This window comes from Spermophilus citellus, assembly GCF_964194105.1.
Source record: "Spermophilus citellus genome assembly, chromosome: 10".
Taxonomy (NCBI): domain Eukaryota; kingdom Metazoa; phylum Chordata; class Mammalia; order Rodentia; family Sciuridae; genus Spermophilus; species Spermophilus citellus.
This window is the reverse complement of record NC_138197.1, coordinates 50,618,480-50,637,858: the sequence shown is the minus strand read 5'-3', so window position 1 is coordinate 50,637,858 and position 19,379 is coordinate 50,618,480. Positions and strand designations below refer to the sequence as shown.

At 37.5% G+C, this 19,379-nt stretch overlaps 1 protein-coding gene across 1 annotated transcript in view; it reads left to right on the top strand.

Moving 5' to 3' along the window:
• Window positions 1-18,705, top strand: part of LMNTD1 (lamin tail domain containing 1) — a gene marked incomplete at its 5' end in the record, with an annotated part of 45,787 nt that extends 27,082 nt beyond the window's left edge. Inside the window, 4 exons of the mRNA XM_081309372.1 lie at window positions 1,295-1,515; window positions 2,066-2,238; window positions 13,542-13,604; window positions 18,601-18,705. Coding sequence (XP_081165498.1) covers window positions 1,295-1,515; window positions 2,066-2,238; window positions 13,542-13,582 — 435 coding nt within the window. The 3' untranslated portion in view covers window positions 13,583-13,604; window positions 18,601-18,705. The remainder of the gene's footprint in view (window positions 1-1,294; window positions 1,516-2,065; window positions 2,239-13,541; window positions 13,605-18,600) is intronic.
• Between the last annotated feature and the right edge of the window lie 674 nt (window positions 18,706-19,379).

Here is a 19,379-nt window from a genome sequence, read left to right as displayed (position 1 = left end):
TCTGCACAGCAAAGGAAACAATCAAAAAATTAAAATGGCAGCTTACAGATTGGGAAATTATATTTGCAAATCATAATGTGATAAGAGGTTAATAGCCAAAATTTATAAAGAACTCTTACAACTCAATAGCAAAAAAACAAATAATACAGTTTAAAAATGGGCAGAGTATCTAAACAGACATTTCTCCAAAGAAGACATAAAAGTGCCCAATATATTTATGAAAAGTTGTTCCACATCACTAACCATCAGGGAATGCAACTAATAACCACTATAAGATACTACCTTCCACCTATACAGGTGACTGTTATCAAAAAGCAAGAGATTAATGTTGGTAAAGGTGTGAGAAAAGGGAAACCTATTACACAGCTGGTGGGAATGTAGATTGGCGCCGCCATTATGGAAAATAGTGTGGAGGGAGGTACCTTAAGAAATTAAAAACCAACTACCACATGACCCAGCAATCCCTCTTCCAGATGTATACCCAAAGGACACACAATCACCACTTAATAAGTTATCTACACTCCATGTTCATTGCAGAACTATTCACAATACCAAGATATGGAAACAAATGCCCCTTAACAAATAGATGAAGAAAATATCACACACACACACACACACACACACGAATATTATTCAGCCTTAAAAAAAAAGGGGGGGATCTTGTCATCTGCCACAAACGGATGGATTCTAGTTACCCAGGGGGAGAGATAAATCAAAGAATATAAAGAATAATATAAAATATAAATCAAAGAATATATATAGGATAAAAAAGTCAAGAGATTTAATATAAAACATGAGGACTACAGTAAACTTGTATTTGTAATGTTATTTTTGTTAACCCATTATTAAATCCCAAGTTTTCAATTCTGAAAATACTTAAATGAATTTGACACAGGTACATTAAAATATGTTGAAAATAATAACTTATAGCTTATATATTATATAAATTAATACTGTATTTTATACCATTATAATTACCTTATAGATTAATTATATTATAAATTATATACTATAGTTTTATGGCATGATGGGACAAAACGGATTAAATAAGTGAAATTTAGTTGCTGTTTTCATAGAAAAAAGCAAATACATGAAAAGATAGTTAATTTGCTGTCTGATGGTAACCATTTTACTATCCATACATATCCATACATATTCCATAACATTATATTGTGAACTTCAAATATACATAATAAACCTTATTTTAAAAAAATAGATTATATTGCACTGAGTCTGTGACATTAAAAATGTATCATTCCAATAACACTTACTATTAATAAATCGTTTTCATTAGGCTATTGCTTGGTACACTCCTATTCACTGGAAGCAAGCATGGGAAAAATTGGAGACTGACATTGAATTTGACAGATGTTCAGTCGTAACTCCAACATTCAGAAAGCATGTTTTTCAGTGGACCACACCTTCAGCTGCAGTAACTAAAGAAAACCAAGATCAATCTAAGGGGGGAGATACCTCAACATGTCTAGTGGAACAAACTCCACCTTTTATTAAAAGGTAAAGGATATTTTGTTTTGTTTGTTCTATTGGGTATCCAAAAATTAGTAACTGAGCACATGGGAATAACTGGGTGACAGCTATGTGATGAATAAGTAATATGTTAACCATGGTTAAGAAACTGTTTTGAATAGGAGCCATGTGAGAATCATAAAAACCGAGGGAGAAGTTTTATACTTGTAGCAATGAAGGCTGACAGTCTTCAGTGGGTCATGTTGAGACCAAACCACTTCATTTTTCCTTCTCACTATTATTCAGGGAAAGGATGCTGCCAGGGTGAAGAGGTGAGATTGTCCCCAGTTCTTTAGCAGTGCTTAGGTGGAGAGAGAGACATATATCACTTAGGCATTTAATCTTGGATCAAGAGGTTCAGAATGTCATTCATTTGTAGGCAAATATTTCTGCTTGTATAATAAATATTCTGCCCACAAAGTCTAGAAAAGCCATGTTTTCTTGGTTTTAAAGCATGTTTTCACTTTAAATACACTGTCAACACTAGTGCCACAGCATAAGATACCTTTTGGGTTAAATTTGTCATTTTCTTTTTCAGAGAAAAGGAAATCCCACCAAGTCGTTTCCCCAATAGAAGCCCTTGGGGCCACAGTCCCTCTGTTCCTGCACATCCTTACTGTCCTCTGATTGACCCGTACAACATGTGCACTACTGGAAGCAACTTGGAGAGACAGCCCAGGTGTCAGTCAACCAGACCTGATCCAGCCCCAGGTAAATCAAAAGGGTATTTATTCCATTGGAGAGCAAGGAATGTGTGTTTTTTTTTTTTTTTTGATAAGGATTAAAAACCTTCAGATTCAGATCTTCAAGCAAGCTCCTAAAAAAAAAAAAAGTATTGTAAACCAATCACATTTACTGTAGCTCAGCGTCTTCCACAGTTCCTGATAAATATCTGTTGAACTAACAAATAGATCAAAAGAACAGCATGACCTGCATAAGTATGTAGGATTCTTGAAGCTTGGAGAAAAAATGTATTTTGTTTTTTCATAAAGCAAGAAAAAGGGCTGGGGATGTGGCTCAAGTGGTAGCGCGCTCACCTGGCATGCGTGCGGCCTGGGTTCGATCCTCAGCACCACATACAAACAAAGATGTTGTGTCCGCCGAAAACTAAAAATAAATATTAAAATTCTAAAAAAAAAAAAAAAAAAAGGTAAAGCAAGAAAAATTCATCTTACAAGTTATGCTGTACTAAAAATATCCATCTTTTCCAAAAACAACAGTATTAATCCCAAATTCTGATTCATTTTCTATCATAAACTTATTAAGTCCCATAAATAAAGCTTTTTGAGTTGGTGTTATTAACCGGGGATCTGGGAATGTATTCCCCCAGAAGTCCATGAACCTGTTAAACTTGGTAAAAAATGTGTGCCTACAGGATTCCCCCCAACCCACCCCCAGGGAGAGAGTCTATTAGGTTCAGTAGATGATCGTAATTTAAAAATAAAAACAAAAACCTGGATGAGAAGAACACAATGCCAAAAGACACAGTAATGGTCACAGCAACTGTATTTGCAATACACTAAAACTAGAAGCAGAGCGGTCCCAACATGGTGGCCGGCGAGGAAGCAGCACTTTCAGTATCTCCACATTAACGGGATCAGAAAGACCCATTAATACACCTAGATTCTACCTACTGAGGAACTTCTAGCAAAATTCCGCTGAAAGGAGACCTGCCGGGAATTAGTAAGCTTATTAGAGGTGACAGTTTGTCCCAGACGAGTGAATCTTGGCCACGCGGCACAGAGGTCCAGTCCCGCCAGCCGCCGCCTGCCCGGCTCTGCAAACGGCCCCTGGCGGCCAGGCGCGGCAAGAAGGTCCCTGCCCACTCGGCTTGGTGGACAGCCCCGCCCACCCGGCTCAGGAGGCGATGTGAAGGGAATCTAACCAAGCCTTTATGAAATAGCAAACTGGGAACTAAAACCAGAGATTGAGTCAGACCAGAGACAAGCCAGTTCCACCCCTCCCTTCAGACACTCCAGCAAGGAGCCAGGGGCCCACCATAGCAGAGAGGGGAAGTCACCAAAGTTCGGCCAACGAGATTCCTTCCCAGCGGAATCTACTTTAGCAGGTGTGTGACTCCCACCCACACCAGATACAAACAACCGGGAAACTTCAAAAATCTCTCTGTGGGCATGACCGTAAGGGCCAAGGGACTCCCGACCCCCAACTCCCCCTACTGCCAGTGACGAGGGCATGACTGTAGGGGCAGAGGGAAGCAGAGAAGACTCCCCACTCCCAACTCCCCCAACCGCCAACAGAGAGGGCGTGACGGTAGGGGCGGAGGGAAACAGAGGACACTCCAGACCCCCAACTCCTCCTACAAACAGCGGAGTGGTCGTGATTGTAGGGGCTGAGGGAAGCAGAGGGGATCCTCGACCCCCAACTCCCATTACCACCAGCGGTGACACCAATGGTCTTAGCCTCCAGATTCCGAAGGTGTGCCCACCAAAGGGGTCCGGAAAAATTAAACTATTGACTCCCAGACCACAGCTCCACAGCACTGGGGCTTAGATGAATGACAGAGAGAGTGCTCAGTCGTTCGGGAAATAGGGCACGCGGTGGGGCTGAAAGTGTAACTAGATCCTTGGGGAACCGCCTCCGGTGAGCAGGACCTGGCTGGCTGGCAGGAGGAAGGGGAGGAGGGGCCGTAGAAGTGAAATGGTTCTGGACCAACAGGATTGAGAGACTCCCAAAAGCCGCCTTACAGGGATTGCTGTTGGCACATGGAATGCAAAACTCAGCTCGGAGGGCACAGCTTTGCCTACAGGAAGAGAAGAAAATGGATCTCTAAGACCTAATTTTATTTCTTATTTTATTTTATTTTTTCTCTCCCCTTTTCCCTCTTTCTTTCCCCTTCCAAGTTTTATTGTTCTTTACATTCTCCTCTATGCTATCTATCTCTTCTTCTTTCTTTTCAAGAGCACCTTCCTTCCCCTTCTCCCCAACTTTCATCCCAAGCATTACGTCCTCCATTACATGTAACTGTCTAAATGCAAATAGGTGAATGTTTCGAGGCCATCTATAGTGCTCCTAAATACCTAGCTACTACCAACACCCTGATCCAATCGACGGTTAGTATCCCCCTTCAGTAGAGCAACCTTCTAAAGTAGCCAATACATACTAACCCTCATACCATCATAGCATCTAACCTAAACATAAAGTCCTAAGAACAAACAACAAATTACTATATGCATACAGAATCCGGAAGCCCTTTATAAATTGAATGAATCAGCTCTAAAGTACAATAAAGCCCAACATCTCTAGGCATAATCTCCCACCACAAAGAAGAGACAACAGAGATATACAAAGCCAAAACAAATGTATAGGAGAAAGCAGTTACAAAGCAGTCAAACAGAGCTGGAAAGTAACATGAACAACATGAAAAAACAAGGGAAAAAAGGATTACAGATAATGCAGGACAACTTAAATCTACAGGAGGACCTAGAAGCATCAGAAACATGGACAGGGAAAGAAATCAAGGCATACCTAACTCAGATGAAACAGAATATTAGAGAAGACATGAGACAGCAAGTCTAAGCATTGAAAGTATATTTTGAAAACGAACTAAACAAACAGATTCAAACTGCAAAGAACGAGCTTTACCAGGAGATAGAGATCTTAAAAAAAAAAAAAAACCAGCATGCTACAGGGATACTGCCACATCGATGTTCATAGCAGCACAATTCACAATAGCTAGACTGTGGAACCAACCCAGATGCCCTTCAATAGATGAATGGATAAAAAAAAATGTGGCATCTATACACAATGGAGTACTATGCAGCAATAAAAAAATGACAAAATCATAGAATTTGCAGGGAAATGGATGGCACTAGAGCAGATTATGCTTAGTGAAGCTAGCCAATCCCTAAAAAACAAATACCAAATGTCTTCTTTGATATAATGAGAGCAACTATGAACAGAGCAGGGAGAAAGAGCAGGAAGAAAATATTAACATCAAACAGAGACATGAGATGGGAGGGAAATGGAGAGAAAAGGGAAATTGCATGGAAATGAAGGGAGACCCTCATTGCTATACAAAATTACATATAAGAGGTTGTGAGGGGAATGGGGAAATAAACAAGGAGAGAAATGAATTACAGTAGATGGGGTAGAGAGAGAAGATGGGAGGGGAGGGGAGGGGGAATAGTAGGGGATAGGAAAGGTAGCAGAATACAACAATTACTAATAGGGCATTATGTAAAATTGTGGATGTGTAACCGACATGATTCTGCAATCTGCATTTGGGGTAAAATTGGGGGTTCATAACCCACTTCAATCTAATGTATGAAATATGATATGTCAAGAGCTTTGTAATGTTGTGAACAACCAATAAAAAAATAAAAAAATTAAAAAAATAAAAAATAAAAAAAAAGAAATGCAAGAAACCATAAACCAGATTAAAAACGCTAACGAGAATATTACAAATAGACTAGATCAAGTAGAAGTCAGAACATCAGATAATGAAGACAAAGTTTATCAACTTGAAAAGAATATAGTCAACACAGAAAAGATGCTTAAATCTCATGAGCAATCTACCCAAGAGATATGGGATGTCATCAAAAAACCAAATTTGAAGAGTCATTGGGATAGAAGAAGGCACAGAGGTTCAGACCAAAGGAATGGACAACTTATTAAATGAAATAATCCTAGAGAACTTCCCAGAGATGAAAGATGGAATGGATTGCCAAATCCTGGAAGCCTACAGGACCCCAAACATCCAAAACCGTAATAGACCAACTCCAAGACATATAATTATGAAGATAGCCAACATACAGAACAAGGAGAGAATATTAAAAGCTATGAGAGAAAGGAGGCAGATTACATTCAGGGGTAAACCAATTAGGTTAATGACTGATTTTTCATCACAGACTTTGAAAGCGAGAAGATCCTGGAACAATATATTTCAAACGTTGAAAAATAATGGATTCCAACCAAGAATACTGTATCCAGCAAAATTAAGCTTCAGATTTGACAATGAAAGTAAAATCTTTCATGATAAACAATAGCTAAAAGAATTTGCAGCCAGAAAACCAGCACTGAAAAGCATTTTGGTCAAAATTCTCCAAGAAGAGGAATGGAAAAATAGTACCCAAAGTTCTCTACAGGTTCAACGCAATGCCAATCAAAATCCCAACGGCATTTCTTGTAGAAATAGATAAAGCTATCATGAAATTCATATGGAAAAACAAAAGACCCAGAATAGCAAAAGCAATTCTAAGCAGGAAGTGTGAATCTGGAGGTATAGCAATACCAGATTTCAAACTGTACTACAGAGCAATAGTAACAAAAACAGCATGGTACTGGTACCAAAACAGGCAGGTGGACCAATGGTACAGAATAGAGGACACAGAGACCAATCCACAAAATTACAACTTTCTTATATTTGATAAAGGGGCTAAAAGCATGCAATGGAGAAAGGATAGCATCTTCAACAAATGGTGCTGGGAAAACTGGAAATCCATATGCAACAAAATGAAGCTGAACCCCTTTCTCTCGCCTTGCACAAAAGTTAATTCAAAATGGATCAAAGAGCTTGATATCAAATCAGAGACTCTGCGCCTGATAGAAGAAAAAGTTGGCTCCGATCTACATATTGTAGGGTCGGGCTCCAAATTCCTTAATAGGACACCCATAGCCCAAGAGTTAAATACAAGAATAAACAAATGGGACTTACTTAAACTAAAAAGTTTTTTCTCAGCAAGAGAAACAATAAGAGAGGTAAATAGGGAGCCTACATCCTGGGAACAAATTTTTACTCCTCACACTTCAGATAGAGCCCTAATATCCAGAATATACAAAGAACTCAAAAAATTAAACAATAAGATAACAAATAACCCTATCAACAAATGGGCCAAGGACCTGAACAGACACTTCTCAGAGGAGGATATACAATCAATCAATAAGTACATGAAAAAATGCTCACCATCTCTAGCAGTCAGAGAAATGCAAATCAAAACCACCCTAAGATACCATCTCACTCCAGTAAGATTGGCAGCCATTATGAAGTCAAACAACAATAAGTGCTGGCGAGGATGTGGGGAAAAGGGTACACTTGTACATTGCTGGTGGGACTGCAAATTGGTGAGGCCAATTTGGAAAGCAGTATGGAGATTCCTGGGAAAGCTGGGAATGGAACCACCATTTGACCCAGCTATCACCCTTCTCGGTCTATTCCCTGAGGACCTTAAAAGAGCATACTATAGGGATATTGCCACATCAATGATCATAGCAGCACAATTCACAATAGCTAGACTCTGGAATCAAACTAGATGCCCTTCAATAGATGAATGGATAAAAAAAATGTGGCATTTATACACAATGGAGTATTATGCAGCACTAAAAAACGACAAAATCATGGATTTTGCAGGGAAATGGATGGCATTAGAGCAGATTATGCTAAGTGAAGCTAGCCAATCCTTAAACAAATGCCAAATGTCTTCTTTGATATAAAGAGAGCAACTAAGAACAGAACAGGGAGGAATAGCATGAGGAAAAGATTAACATTAAACAGAGACAAGTGGGGGGAGAGAAAGGGAGCGAGAAGGGAAACTGTATGGAAATGGAAGGAGACCCTCATTGTTACACAAAATTACATATAAGAGTTTGTGAGGGGAAAGGGAAAAAAAACAAGGGAGAGAATTGAATAACAGCAGATGGGGTAGAGAGGGAAGATGAGAGGGAAGGGGAGGGGGGATAGTAGGGGATAGGAAAGGTAGCAGAATACAACAGACACTAATATGCCATTATGGAAAAATGTGGATGTGTAACCGATGTGATTCTGCAACTTGTATTTGGGGTAAAAATGGGAGTTCATAACCCACTTGAATCAAATGTATGAAAGATGATATGTCATGAGCTTTGTAATGTTTTGAACAACCAAAAAAAAACTAGAAGCAATCCAATTGTTCATCAACAATATAATGGATAAATTATAAATTATTTATACATAATGAAAATGAATGAACTATTGCTACATGCAAGAATGTCAATGAAGTTCATGGGCATAATATCCAGTAACAGATGTCATACTGAAAGGAATGTGTATTGGGTAATCCCATGTATGTGAAATTCAGAAACATACAAAACTCAACCATGGTGTCAGAGACCAGAATAGTAATCATCTCCAAGAAAAAGAAGGAGTACTTGAAAGGTACCAGACAGTGCATCTAGAATATTGACAGTGCTCCATTTCCTGATCTGAGTAGTATTTACTAGTACATGTCATGTTTTCAAAATGCTGTGCAATCGTGATTTGTGAACCTTCTTGCATGTATGTTATACTTAAAAATTATTTTTAAATTTTTGATGACAAAAAAGAAAAAAAGAGAAAAGGAAGAAAGCATTGTTATAGTAATAAGCACTGATAGCTTATACCCTGACAAGAAAGAAGTACATTGATTAAAATCACTCAAAACAAACATTAATGATATGAAACTTATTTAGTGTAGGAGAAAAATAGAATAAATCTATTACTGCATTACAATGTATTTGGAGTTCATTATAATATAGTTTGTCATATAGTTCTGCCATTTCCAGGAATACCTTGTGGTAGAGATGGCTAATTGGTGCCCCCAAACCATTGTTTGTTTAGGCACAGGACCCAGAGGCCAAGGAAAACCTGGACACATGGACACCAAGAATAAAAACTGTTTTTCTCACCTCTGCTGCAGCTAGAAGAACCATGTGCCAACATTCTATATGATGGAATATGGATAGAAATTTTGTATGCAACATCTGGATCATGTTCTTGGAGTTTTAGCTCCCCTGTGTTTTCTCTGTGGCAATGATAGCAGGGTCTGGAGTTGCCGTCTTCAACTCAGAGATGAAGCCATGTGTTGAGGACAGAAGAGCCACCTTAAGTGCCCTGTTTTGGCACATCTCCAGGCTGTTAAATGAGAGAGAAACAATCTTGTTTAAGCCATTGTTAAGTTGGATCATTGTATCTGAGCCAGATGGCCCACACAACATTGCTGCCACTTAAGATTTAGTTTCACTTAATAGGCTCCTGGTTAAAAAGAAAGCAAAAATCACAGTTAGAACAGACGTTTTTAAGACAATTAGGTAAATTTAAATATAAAATGAGCATTAGACATCGAGTTGTTGTTTTGTTAGGTGTGTTAATTGCATATTGGTTGTTCTTAGATTCATACAGAAATTTTTACATACTTACTAATGGGTTGGTGTGTAAGTACAGACATATAATGTGAATATGGTAAAATATTAATGGCTGAATATGGGTGTTAAATATACAAATATGGTTGTATTATTCATTGATATTTTCTGTGTGTTTGGAATTTTTCATAATAAAATTTGAAAAGATAGACAAGACAGACATTTTGGTAGAAAAGTATGCACCTGGAGCTAGTTGAGCACAAAGGCCTGGCACTGAGTGAACATGAAAAGAACCACACTAAGGAAGGATTGGGCCCTTTCCCAAAGCTGATGTGTTTGCCCAGTACTGACAGTTTTGTTCCTAGACCCAGAAGCACAGGCTTTCTTACAGAAATTAGTTTGCAGATCTTGGACAACTTTGTCAGTCTCCTTCTGTACCTCAGGTTATGGAAGAAATGAGTCTGAAAATAGTATTTGACAGACATTAGAGTTGATTACTGAATGCACTTTACTGCACACTTTTAATGCATTCGCCTATCATCTGTGATCCATGTTGTACAGTGCAGTGGGATTTGTTTTAATTGGAGACCCTACAGCACTCCTAACTTCAGTGTAGAAGTTATTATAGTAATAATTATAATCATTTCTCTTTGTTTCTGAAGGTTACAGAACCCCATTGCAAAAGCCAACCTGTTAGAAAATCAATGAAACTAGAACATAGATAGCCTAACACAGGTATGAAATGAGGATGTATCTCATCAGTGTAAGCTCTATATTAAGATAACAATTATGGAAATTTATTTAAATCGGACTGTAGACAATTGCTCATTACACTTCAATGGATCTGGCTTTTCTATCTTGAGATCACAGTATTTTTTTTCCATAAGAAACTGTCAGGTGTAATGGCAATTGTCAGTAATCCAAGCTACTTGGGAAGCTAAGGTGGGAAGATCACAAGCTCAAGGCCAGCCTTATCAACCTAACTCAGTGGTAAAGCACCTGGGTTCAACCCCCAGTACTACAAAACAAGACAAAGAAAGGAAGGAAGGAAGGAAGGAAGGAAGGAAGGAAGGAAGGAAGGAAGGAAGGAAGGAAGGAAAGAAATTACTTCCAGTACAGGTTTGATATAAATTTTGTCTTCAGATCAGTGTCTGTTCTGTTCATCCCTGTTCGTATTTCATAGTTTAAATTTTTTTTTTCAGAAGAGGAATTTGGAATGTCTAATATCATATTTCTATGACTTGGCAGAATATTAGCCAATATTATATTTGTATATATGGCATTATTACTCAATAACTTGAAATTGTTTGAATCACTATATAGAAATTTTTTAACAAAACAAAACACAAGCATCTGACTATTCTGTGGACCAGAAAAGAATAATTATTTAGACTGCTTACTCTCAAATTGAATAGAAAATAATAACTTGAGGGAACATTGCAAAATGCCAAGAAGTTCTGCCCATGTTCCATTATCAAATAATGGTACCAAAAATTAGGAACTTCCATGTGAAGGAAAATTTTGTTACATCTTGTATTTGAAGATAACAGCTTTCCTCTTCTGTTGCTTTCAGATAATTTAGATTGAACATCATTATATTTCTACAGCACTATTTTTTAAAAAACAGACAAGTGAGTACATCATTTATGTGCTTCTTTTTGTGGCTGAAATGTTTCTTTAACAACCTAATAAAGAATTCCAAGGTAGAAGTCCTAATATCAAAATAATGAGGTGATGTCATGACCAAATAAAAAAAATTTCACTGTTACAAAATGAGTATTTTAAATTGCCCTTTCATTATGAAAGATTGTAGCTTCATTTATGGAAATATATGCATGAATTATCCATTTCCTCACACAATTAAAAAATACTATTTCAGGAAGTCAGAGTACTGAGATTAAATTAGCTAGATGCTAAATATTTCAGGTCCAAATTACCTAATATATTGCCATCATCCACTGAATTTAAATAGATAAATAGTACTACTACTGATAATCCTGTCATTAAACTTCAAGAACTTATAGATGAGAATTTTAAATAAATGTTATCAGCTCTATAGCACTTTGTTTCTTGAGGAACGTGATTTCAGGGTGCAATTCAAAACCCTCATCCTCAGGCTACTCTGTCTGGAAGGACATACATAAAATATTTACAAGGTGTATTTCATGCCAACAAATTGCTCTGGAAGATGAGAAGTAATGAGCCCCACTCTTCTTGTATCTAACCACTGCCTAGGTAAGGAAAATATCTGAGAATCCTGTTTATATTCCAGATCCATAACTTCCTATTCAGAAAGTTTATACTGTATGTATGAAACACAATCCTGATTCATTAGATTAAGAAACCTATTAGGGGCTAAGCAAATGACTGTCAAACAAAAACACCAAGTTATTGTTAATATTCCTTGCAGATCACAGTTTTACATGTGGCTTTTGGATGTTCTTTCTTTGTAATCAAACCGTGACAATTTAACTTGATAATACCAAGTTTGCATAGAAAAATAAAGGGTTAGGAGTGCTGAGGAACTAGTCCTGTTTTAGTTTTGGTTTTTCCAAAGTAGCTCATTGTTATCTGTACTTAGAATATTATTTTGCTTTCTTGTCTTTTATTTTATAAGAATAATATAAGAGCTCATATCTGATTTAGAAGTAATCTGAAATTAGGGTCATTCAATTAAACACTATTTCAGTTTGATATACTAGTTTCATATGTAAAAACTACATGTGGTGTATGCGTGTACTCTGTGTGTGTGTGTGTGTGTGTGTGTGTGTGTGTATATATATATATATATATATATATATATATATAGAGAGAGAGAGAGAGAGAGAGAGAGAGAGATATTCTGGAGACTAAAGCCAGGGACATTCTATCACTGAGTTGCATCCCTGAGATAGGGTCTTGCTAAGTTGAACAAACTGGCCTGCAAGGGGAATACTCCTGCCTCAGCCTCCTAAGTAGCTATGATTACAGGCATGTGCCACTACTCCCAGCTGTGAAAGTTATATTTATACAAATAACCTTTTAATCCCTGCTTAAGTAAAATAATCCTTCCATATCTGTAGTTTCAGCATCCACAGATCTGCCCAACAGTAGATCAAAAATATTCAGAAAAAAATGCATCTGTATTGAACAGGCATTTTTCTTGTCATTATTCTCTAAAAAACAAAGTGTAACTATTATTTACATAGCATTTACAATCAATCTAGAAATGATTTTATAATCAATCTAGAGATGATTAAGTATACAGGAATATGCGTGGGGATTATATGCAGATGCTATATAAGGGACTTGAGCATCTCTGGGGATGGGGACAGGGGAACTGGAACCAATCCCCATGGTTACTCAGGGACCACTATATATGGGAGTGAGGAAGACCACCACATTTGTCACTTTGCCTACCAGTGTAGAGTTGACTAAAATGGCAGGTGAGACAGAATCCCCTTCTGACCATTGAATTCTTTGTGGATCCCTTATAAGTCAGTCCGATTCCTCCGCCTCCCTTCCCTAACTACTATGCTATTATGGTAGGTCTAAGTGAAGAAAGCATTTGAGGAATTCTATAAGGCTGGTCGGATTATTCTACAAACCTCTTGTTTATATAGATATAGATACAGATCTTCCAGATGGACATTTTCTCCTCAAGATTTTCATTAATTATGTCTTAAAATATATTTTTAAATGATTTTTAAATGATTCACTGAAAACGTGGACTTAATAATAAATGATATTTTCCAAGTAGTTTTCAAGCTACTTGGTTCAAGTCTCCATTAAATATGATCCTTAAACCATGGGTTTCTTCTTCAAATGAAGGAAAATTCGTATATTTAGGATTTGTTTTAATGTGAAATTTCAGTGCTTGGAATAGTGGACTCAACTTTTGTCCTTCCCCTCCCTATTTTCAGGGACCAAGAAAAAAAGGAAATCTAAGTTACAAAAGCAATAAACAACCAACTCAAACTTTAAAGGTAAGTAATGGTATTGCAAATTTACTTTCTTGGCAGAAAGATAAGAAGACAAATAGTTTACAGAAATGTCTTTAAAAGTCATCAGAACATGGATTGTTCCTATTTATCTTGCAGTTACTAATTTCCTGTTAAATTCTTTTGGGGCCATTTGTTTTTATCTTCCTTTTGAATGATAAACTTTCTAAGAACGGGAAACAAGGACGTGTCACCTCTTACTTCTTGCCCCAGACCCTTGCCCTATCCTTGTTGATGGATACATAATGAACACTGAAATCTACAGTGATTTCTAATACTCAATAACTCTACAACTCTGCACCTATTACAATTCATTTTAGTTCCTATGGTCAATAGACTTGTAATTATATAACAGAAGCTTTTCTGCTTAAAGACACTGCTGTGGTTGCATATTGTTTACATGGTGATGAGAAGAAGCTGAGGAGCTCTGCCTCTACTCAGTTGCCAGTTGACCTTATATCACTTAATCCGTCACTTCTTAGGTTGCATCCACTTTTTCATGGTCATATCAACTACTAGGTAATTGGGGAAGATCCCAACAAATGCGGTTTTCTGTTTTTTAAGTGATTAGGTTCATATTCTTCTTGCAAACGCTGATGACGAGGTGATTTTTCAGCCTTATGGTCAGTGTTATTCTCTAGGACACATTCATGACTGGGCTATGGTTTTCCTACTCATTTTTTCTGACTTTTGGATTATCCCCTGGCTTAAGACTGAAACTACTGCCACCCAAACTCTAGCTTGTTAATATTGACTTTATTTCTCCACACAACCGATGGCCTCTTGTGTCCCTACAGCCACCTTCCTGTGTGTACCAACTTTTTAGGTTTTCTCTGACGGCTGAACCGTTCAATTGCCGTCAGCTGTCCCTCCCTAGATTTCCCCTAGTCCTCATCTTATGTTCTTCCGGAGGTCACTTACTCTTAACAAGCTCACTCTCCTCACTCCTATAACATCAAATCCTCAAACTTCCTACTTCCTAAAGATGTGTTGGCCACAACACCCCTGTTTTAGGTTTTTGTCTGTTTTTATCTTCCTGTTGAATGATAAACTTTCTAAGAATGGGAAACAAGGACATGTCACCTCTTACTTCCTGACCCTTGTCCTATCCTTGTTGGTGGATACATAATGAACACTGAAAATCTACAGTGATTTCTAATACTCAATAACAACTCTGCAACTCTAACAGTACATTTTAGTTCCTATGGTCATTTTAGTTCCTGTTTTAGTCAGATTTTTCATCCCTGTGACCAAAAGACCTGAAAAGAACAAGTTAGAGGAGAAAAAGTTTATTTTTGCTCACAGTTTCAGATGTTCAGTCCATAGTCAGAAGACTCCATAGCTCTGGGCCTGAAGTGAGATTATACATCACGGTGGAAGAGTGTGGCGGAAAGCAGCTCAGCTCACGACTGCCAGGAAGCAGAGAAAGAGCTTCAGTATCCAAGGACAAAATATAAACCCCAAAAGCACACCCTCAGTGACCTACTTCATCTAGCCACATCCTGTCTGTGTTTACCACCGGGTTAATCCTTATCTGTGGTTTAATCCACTGTGTAGATTAAGGCTCTCATAATCCAGTCATGTCACTTCTGAACATTTTTGCATTATCTCACACATGAGATTCTGGAGGACACCTCATATCTAACCTATAAAACTCCCTACTCAGAAGATTTCTTTGTTTCTTAAAGGCCATTGGGCTTGTAAAGGAACTTATTTCAACAATTAAGAACTAAAATCAACCAGTTACTAACCACAAAACCAAAACTAAATTACTCCAAAAAGTATTTTAAACTCCAAAAAGTATTTAAACTCCAAAAAGTTGGAGAATCCAGCCTTGTCTTCCAGTGATATAATTCTTGTTCCCAAAAGTCTTTAATTCTGTCTCCACTGGTATTTCCTCCAGTTGCCACAATCCTTAGTAGGATGCAGTTGAAACGCAGAGGGTAGGATGTGAAATCTGCACAGGCATTAGCAACCAGCACTTCTACCATCCAGTCACCGTTCACTCTCTGTAGCCAGAAGTAAATCCTACTGAATAGTGAACTTGCAGATGAATTGAAAAGGGGGCATTTTATTATAAACAAAACAAGCATTTGTTTGTTTGGGTTGGAGAAAAAAAGTGTTCTGAATCATCTAATTTGATATTGAATAATATATTTTTGGCAAAGTGTTTTAGCCTTTCTTAATCATCCTCGGTTACTACTTTGCTTAACTGTGATGGTCACAGATATGTTCTTTGATTCTCTCTCATGCAGATTCTTTGGTAGATTTGATTGCTTTTTGTATCCTCTCTGTTTTGAAAAGTTCTCAGTATTTTTGGATACCTTTTGTCTTCTCAGAGTCTCCACCCTACTCTAAGAAGTACCTTTAGGATTGACCATCAATGTGCCCTTGGAATAGTTCTGATACTTCCCCAGGAGCAAACATTCTTTTTTATTCATTTTAGCTATCCATCAATGAATCAATTATCAATTGCACTCAGCTCCTGAGACTGGCATATCTGTTCAGAGACAAAGCCATCGTTGGTTCAGTTCTTGTAGGCATTCATGAGCATTCCCTAGCAACTTGTAATGCTACACACTTGTACAGAATGTCACTGCTTTCATGTCATCTCATTTGTGCCTACGAGGTTAGGCAGTTCTGACCTCATCTCCAGTCTATGGCTGAAGAAACTTTAGCTCAGAGAGATTAAGTAATTTACCTAAAGCCACTTACATAGTAAATAGCACAATTAAGGCTAGAATCTCAGCCTAAAGCTGATGTTCTTACACACCCTTCTGCCAATTAAGTTTAAAGATAGTTTTATTGCCCCACTTCCAACCTATCTGAAAGGAGAAAACACCACACACTTAGAAGTGACACTAGAAAAACATTTTCATCATGAGAGGAGTTGGCCACTATGAGAATTTAAAGCCTGATCTATACTGCAAAAAATATTTAGGTCTTACTTCCAAAATTGCTAACCTAACAGAATGCCAATTACTGAGACAAACACAGGCAAATCAAAGTTCAACCTCAGGGGTCTTTGCTAATCATGTTTCTATGCAACAACTGATTAAAAACACACAGTGTAGTCAGAGTCAGAGCTCTTAAATGCTTTCTTTACTCAGTACTTTGCTCAGAATGTGTGGGAGTTCTATTGTGTGACTAATGGGCAGTGTAAGTGGGTGATGTCACACAATTTTGTAGGGGGAAAAAAAACTTTCCATAAATTAGAGAACACTGGGAAAGCCAGGAAATTATCCTTTGTGGCTGCCACCTGCCATATGAACACTCATAATCACTGGGAGACACTGAGGATGGTAGGATAGAGAATAAAAAAGAAAGAAGGAAAAGAACCGGGTCTTGTTATACATCAACAGCTCTGTCCTAAAGAGTCTGCAATTGCTTAGAACCTATAGAAAGCACCAAACCTTGCTAACACAGGCTATTAAATCCATGGCAAACTCACACACACAAGGAACTCCTGTACATTGTATTAGGCACTCCTAATGAAGTATTGATGATGGAGTCCTTTGGTGAACTGAGCCATAATCACACATCTTTACTGTTCTGAATGGTCCATATCAGGAAGTCCAAACATAGGATCTTCTTTTAAAAATTCAAGAACTCTGCCTGGGGACCTCGACAAGAACTTTCCATTACAATTTCTCCTGGGCCCGGGTTTTATGAATGATAAGACAGAATTTAGCAGCCCAAGATGAGGGATTAATATTTAATGTTCTTTGCTAAAGGAATTTTGAAAGTCTAATGTTCACATTTTCTGATGTTTTCTATCTATATTCATAGTATATTGTTTCAATCTCTGCAGTAATAATATTTTTACTCCTCTAACTCCCCAAAGTGATGTATCAATGTTCAAAATTCTTTAGTCACGTGGCATATCATCAATATTTGTTTTCTGCAACTATCTTCTTTCCAAGTTTGTTGCCTTCCTTGTTCTTGACCTCCCAGCTTCGCCCTTACTATGTCACGGTTTGATTTAATGGGAAGAATCAAGAGTCCTGAAGTCCAGGCTCCACACTGTGCTATTGAAAAACATTCCATAGTTTCAAGAAAACTAAGCACAGTAGCAAATGTTTCCAGTTCCACTTCTGTAGAGGAGGTACAGAACACAGACCTCTCGGGTGTGAGGCCTCCTGCTAAGACTTCAACAGACGCCTCAAGCCAACTGCACATAGGAAAACAAAGCCACCTTTTTTTCTATTACACTTTAAATATGTTACTTGGTTTCTCCAAGTTTTGGGTACATTTTACTTAGATCTTTAAAGGAAAAGATGATCAGGTACTACTCAAGTACCACCAAAATGGAAATGAAAAACATGAACATTAAAAAAATGAGTTGCTGCTGGGCATAGTGGTGCACGCCTGTAGTCCCAGCAGCTTGGGAGCTGAGGCGGGATCATTGTGTGTTCAAAGCCAGCCTCAGCAACTTAGCAAGGCCCTAAGCAACCCTGTCTCTAAATGAAATACAAAAAAGGGCTGGAGATGTGACTCAGTGGTTAAGTGCCCCTGAGTTCATTCCCAGTACCAAAAAAGAAATGGGTTGCTAAACTGGTTACTTCAGAACCATTTTGATCTTCATATTAAAGACCAGAAACAAACAATATTCATAACCATCTAATGAAACAGCCAAGTTGCTTAGGAGTCAAAAAGCCCCATATGTCATTAACCATTATGAAAACCATAACCTAAACAAGTGCACATGTTATAGAGTTGAGTTAGCAGGAGGAAAAAAAAATCCTTTTACCTTGGCAAAAGTTGAGATGTCACAGAAATAATTTCCTATCTTCTGTGATTGTCCTGAATCCATTTATACACTAAAGAACCGCTAATTCCAAGTCTGAAATTTAAGATTAATGTGAATGGAAAGACTGTACACATCTGAACTTTACATTGCTATAACAATTTCAGTCTACTGCCATTCTGAAATGCATTTTGCCATGTTGTCATTTTGTTTTATTATTTTATTTTTGTTCAGGACACCAAGAGGGTACCTGGCATGTCACATCATGCAAGAGAGGTAGCCAGCCGCCAGCAAGAAAATGGTTTGTTTCAGAAAAGATAAGAAATGTGATCATTTTTTTAAAGAAGGAGGTAAAGTTAGTTTGTTTTTCTAAGCAGTTGAGAACAAGATCATTGATCAAAAGCAAAACCAGAATGGTCTTTATTTTGTTCACATGAAGCTTACCATGTGATTTTAGTCTTTTATACCCTGTCCAACTGTTAGATATAAACTTCTGCTATTTCTACAGAGGCATTTTCCAATGTGTAGTGTATTAGGAATTATGAATCTTGTGCCCAGTTATTCTATACTATTGGAAACTATCTCCTTGAAGTGTGGGTTAGTTTAGCTTTCTAATTATTAGAGACTAACAATGAGTGAAATTCTAATACACACTACAACATGGATAAACTCTACAATGAGTGAAACTTCTATGGAGTAACAAATTGGAACTTTGTTAACCTGTCCACAGTTATCTCAAATTCAGCCAAAACAGTGTCACCTTCCATCTTATAATACCAGAAAAAAATCCCACAGATAGGAAATGAGAAAGGAACAAAAAATATTTTGATCAAATAATGGGATGGAACTATTTTTAACCATTATTTTTCCTTATTCTATAGCTATCTTATTATATGCCTATCTATAGTGTGGAAGTTGAAAAAATAATGGAATATTCAGTTATTAATTTTGATCCTGTATGTAGTCGGAAAGTATGATTGCTTCTGATTCTGAGAAGATACCCCTGTTTAAAT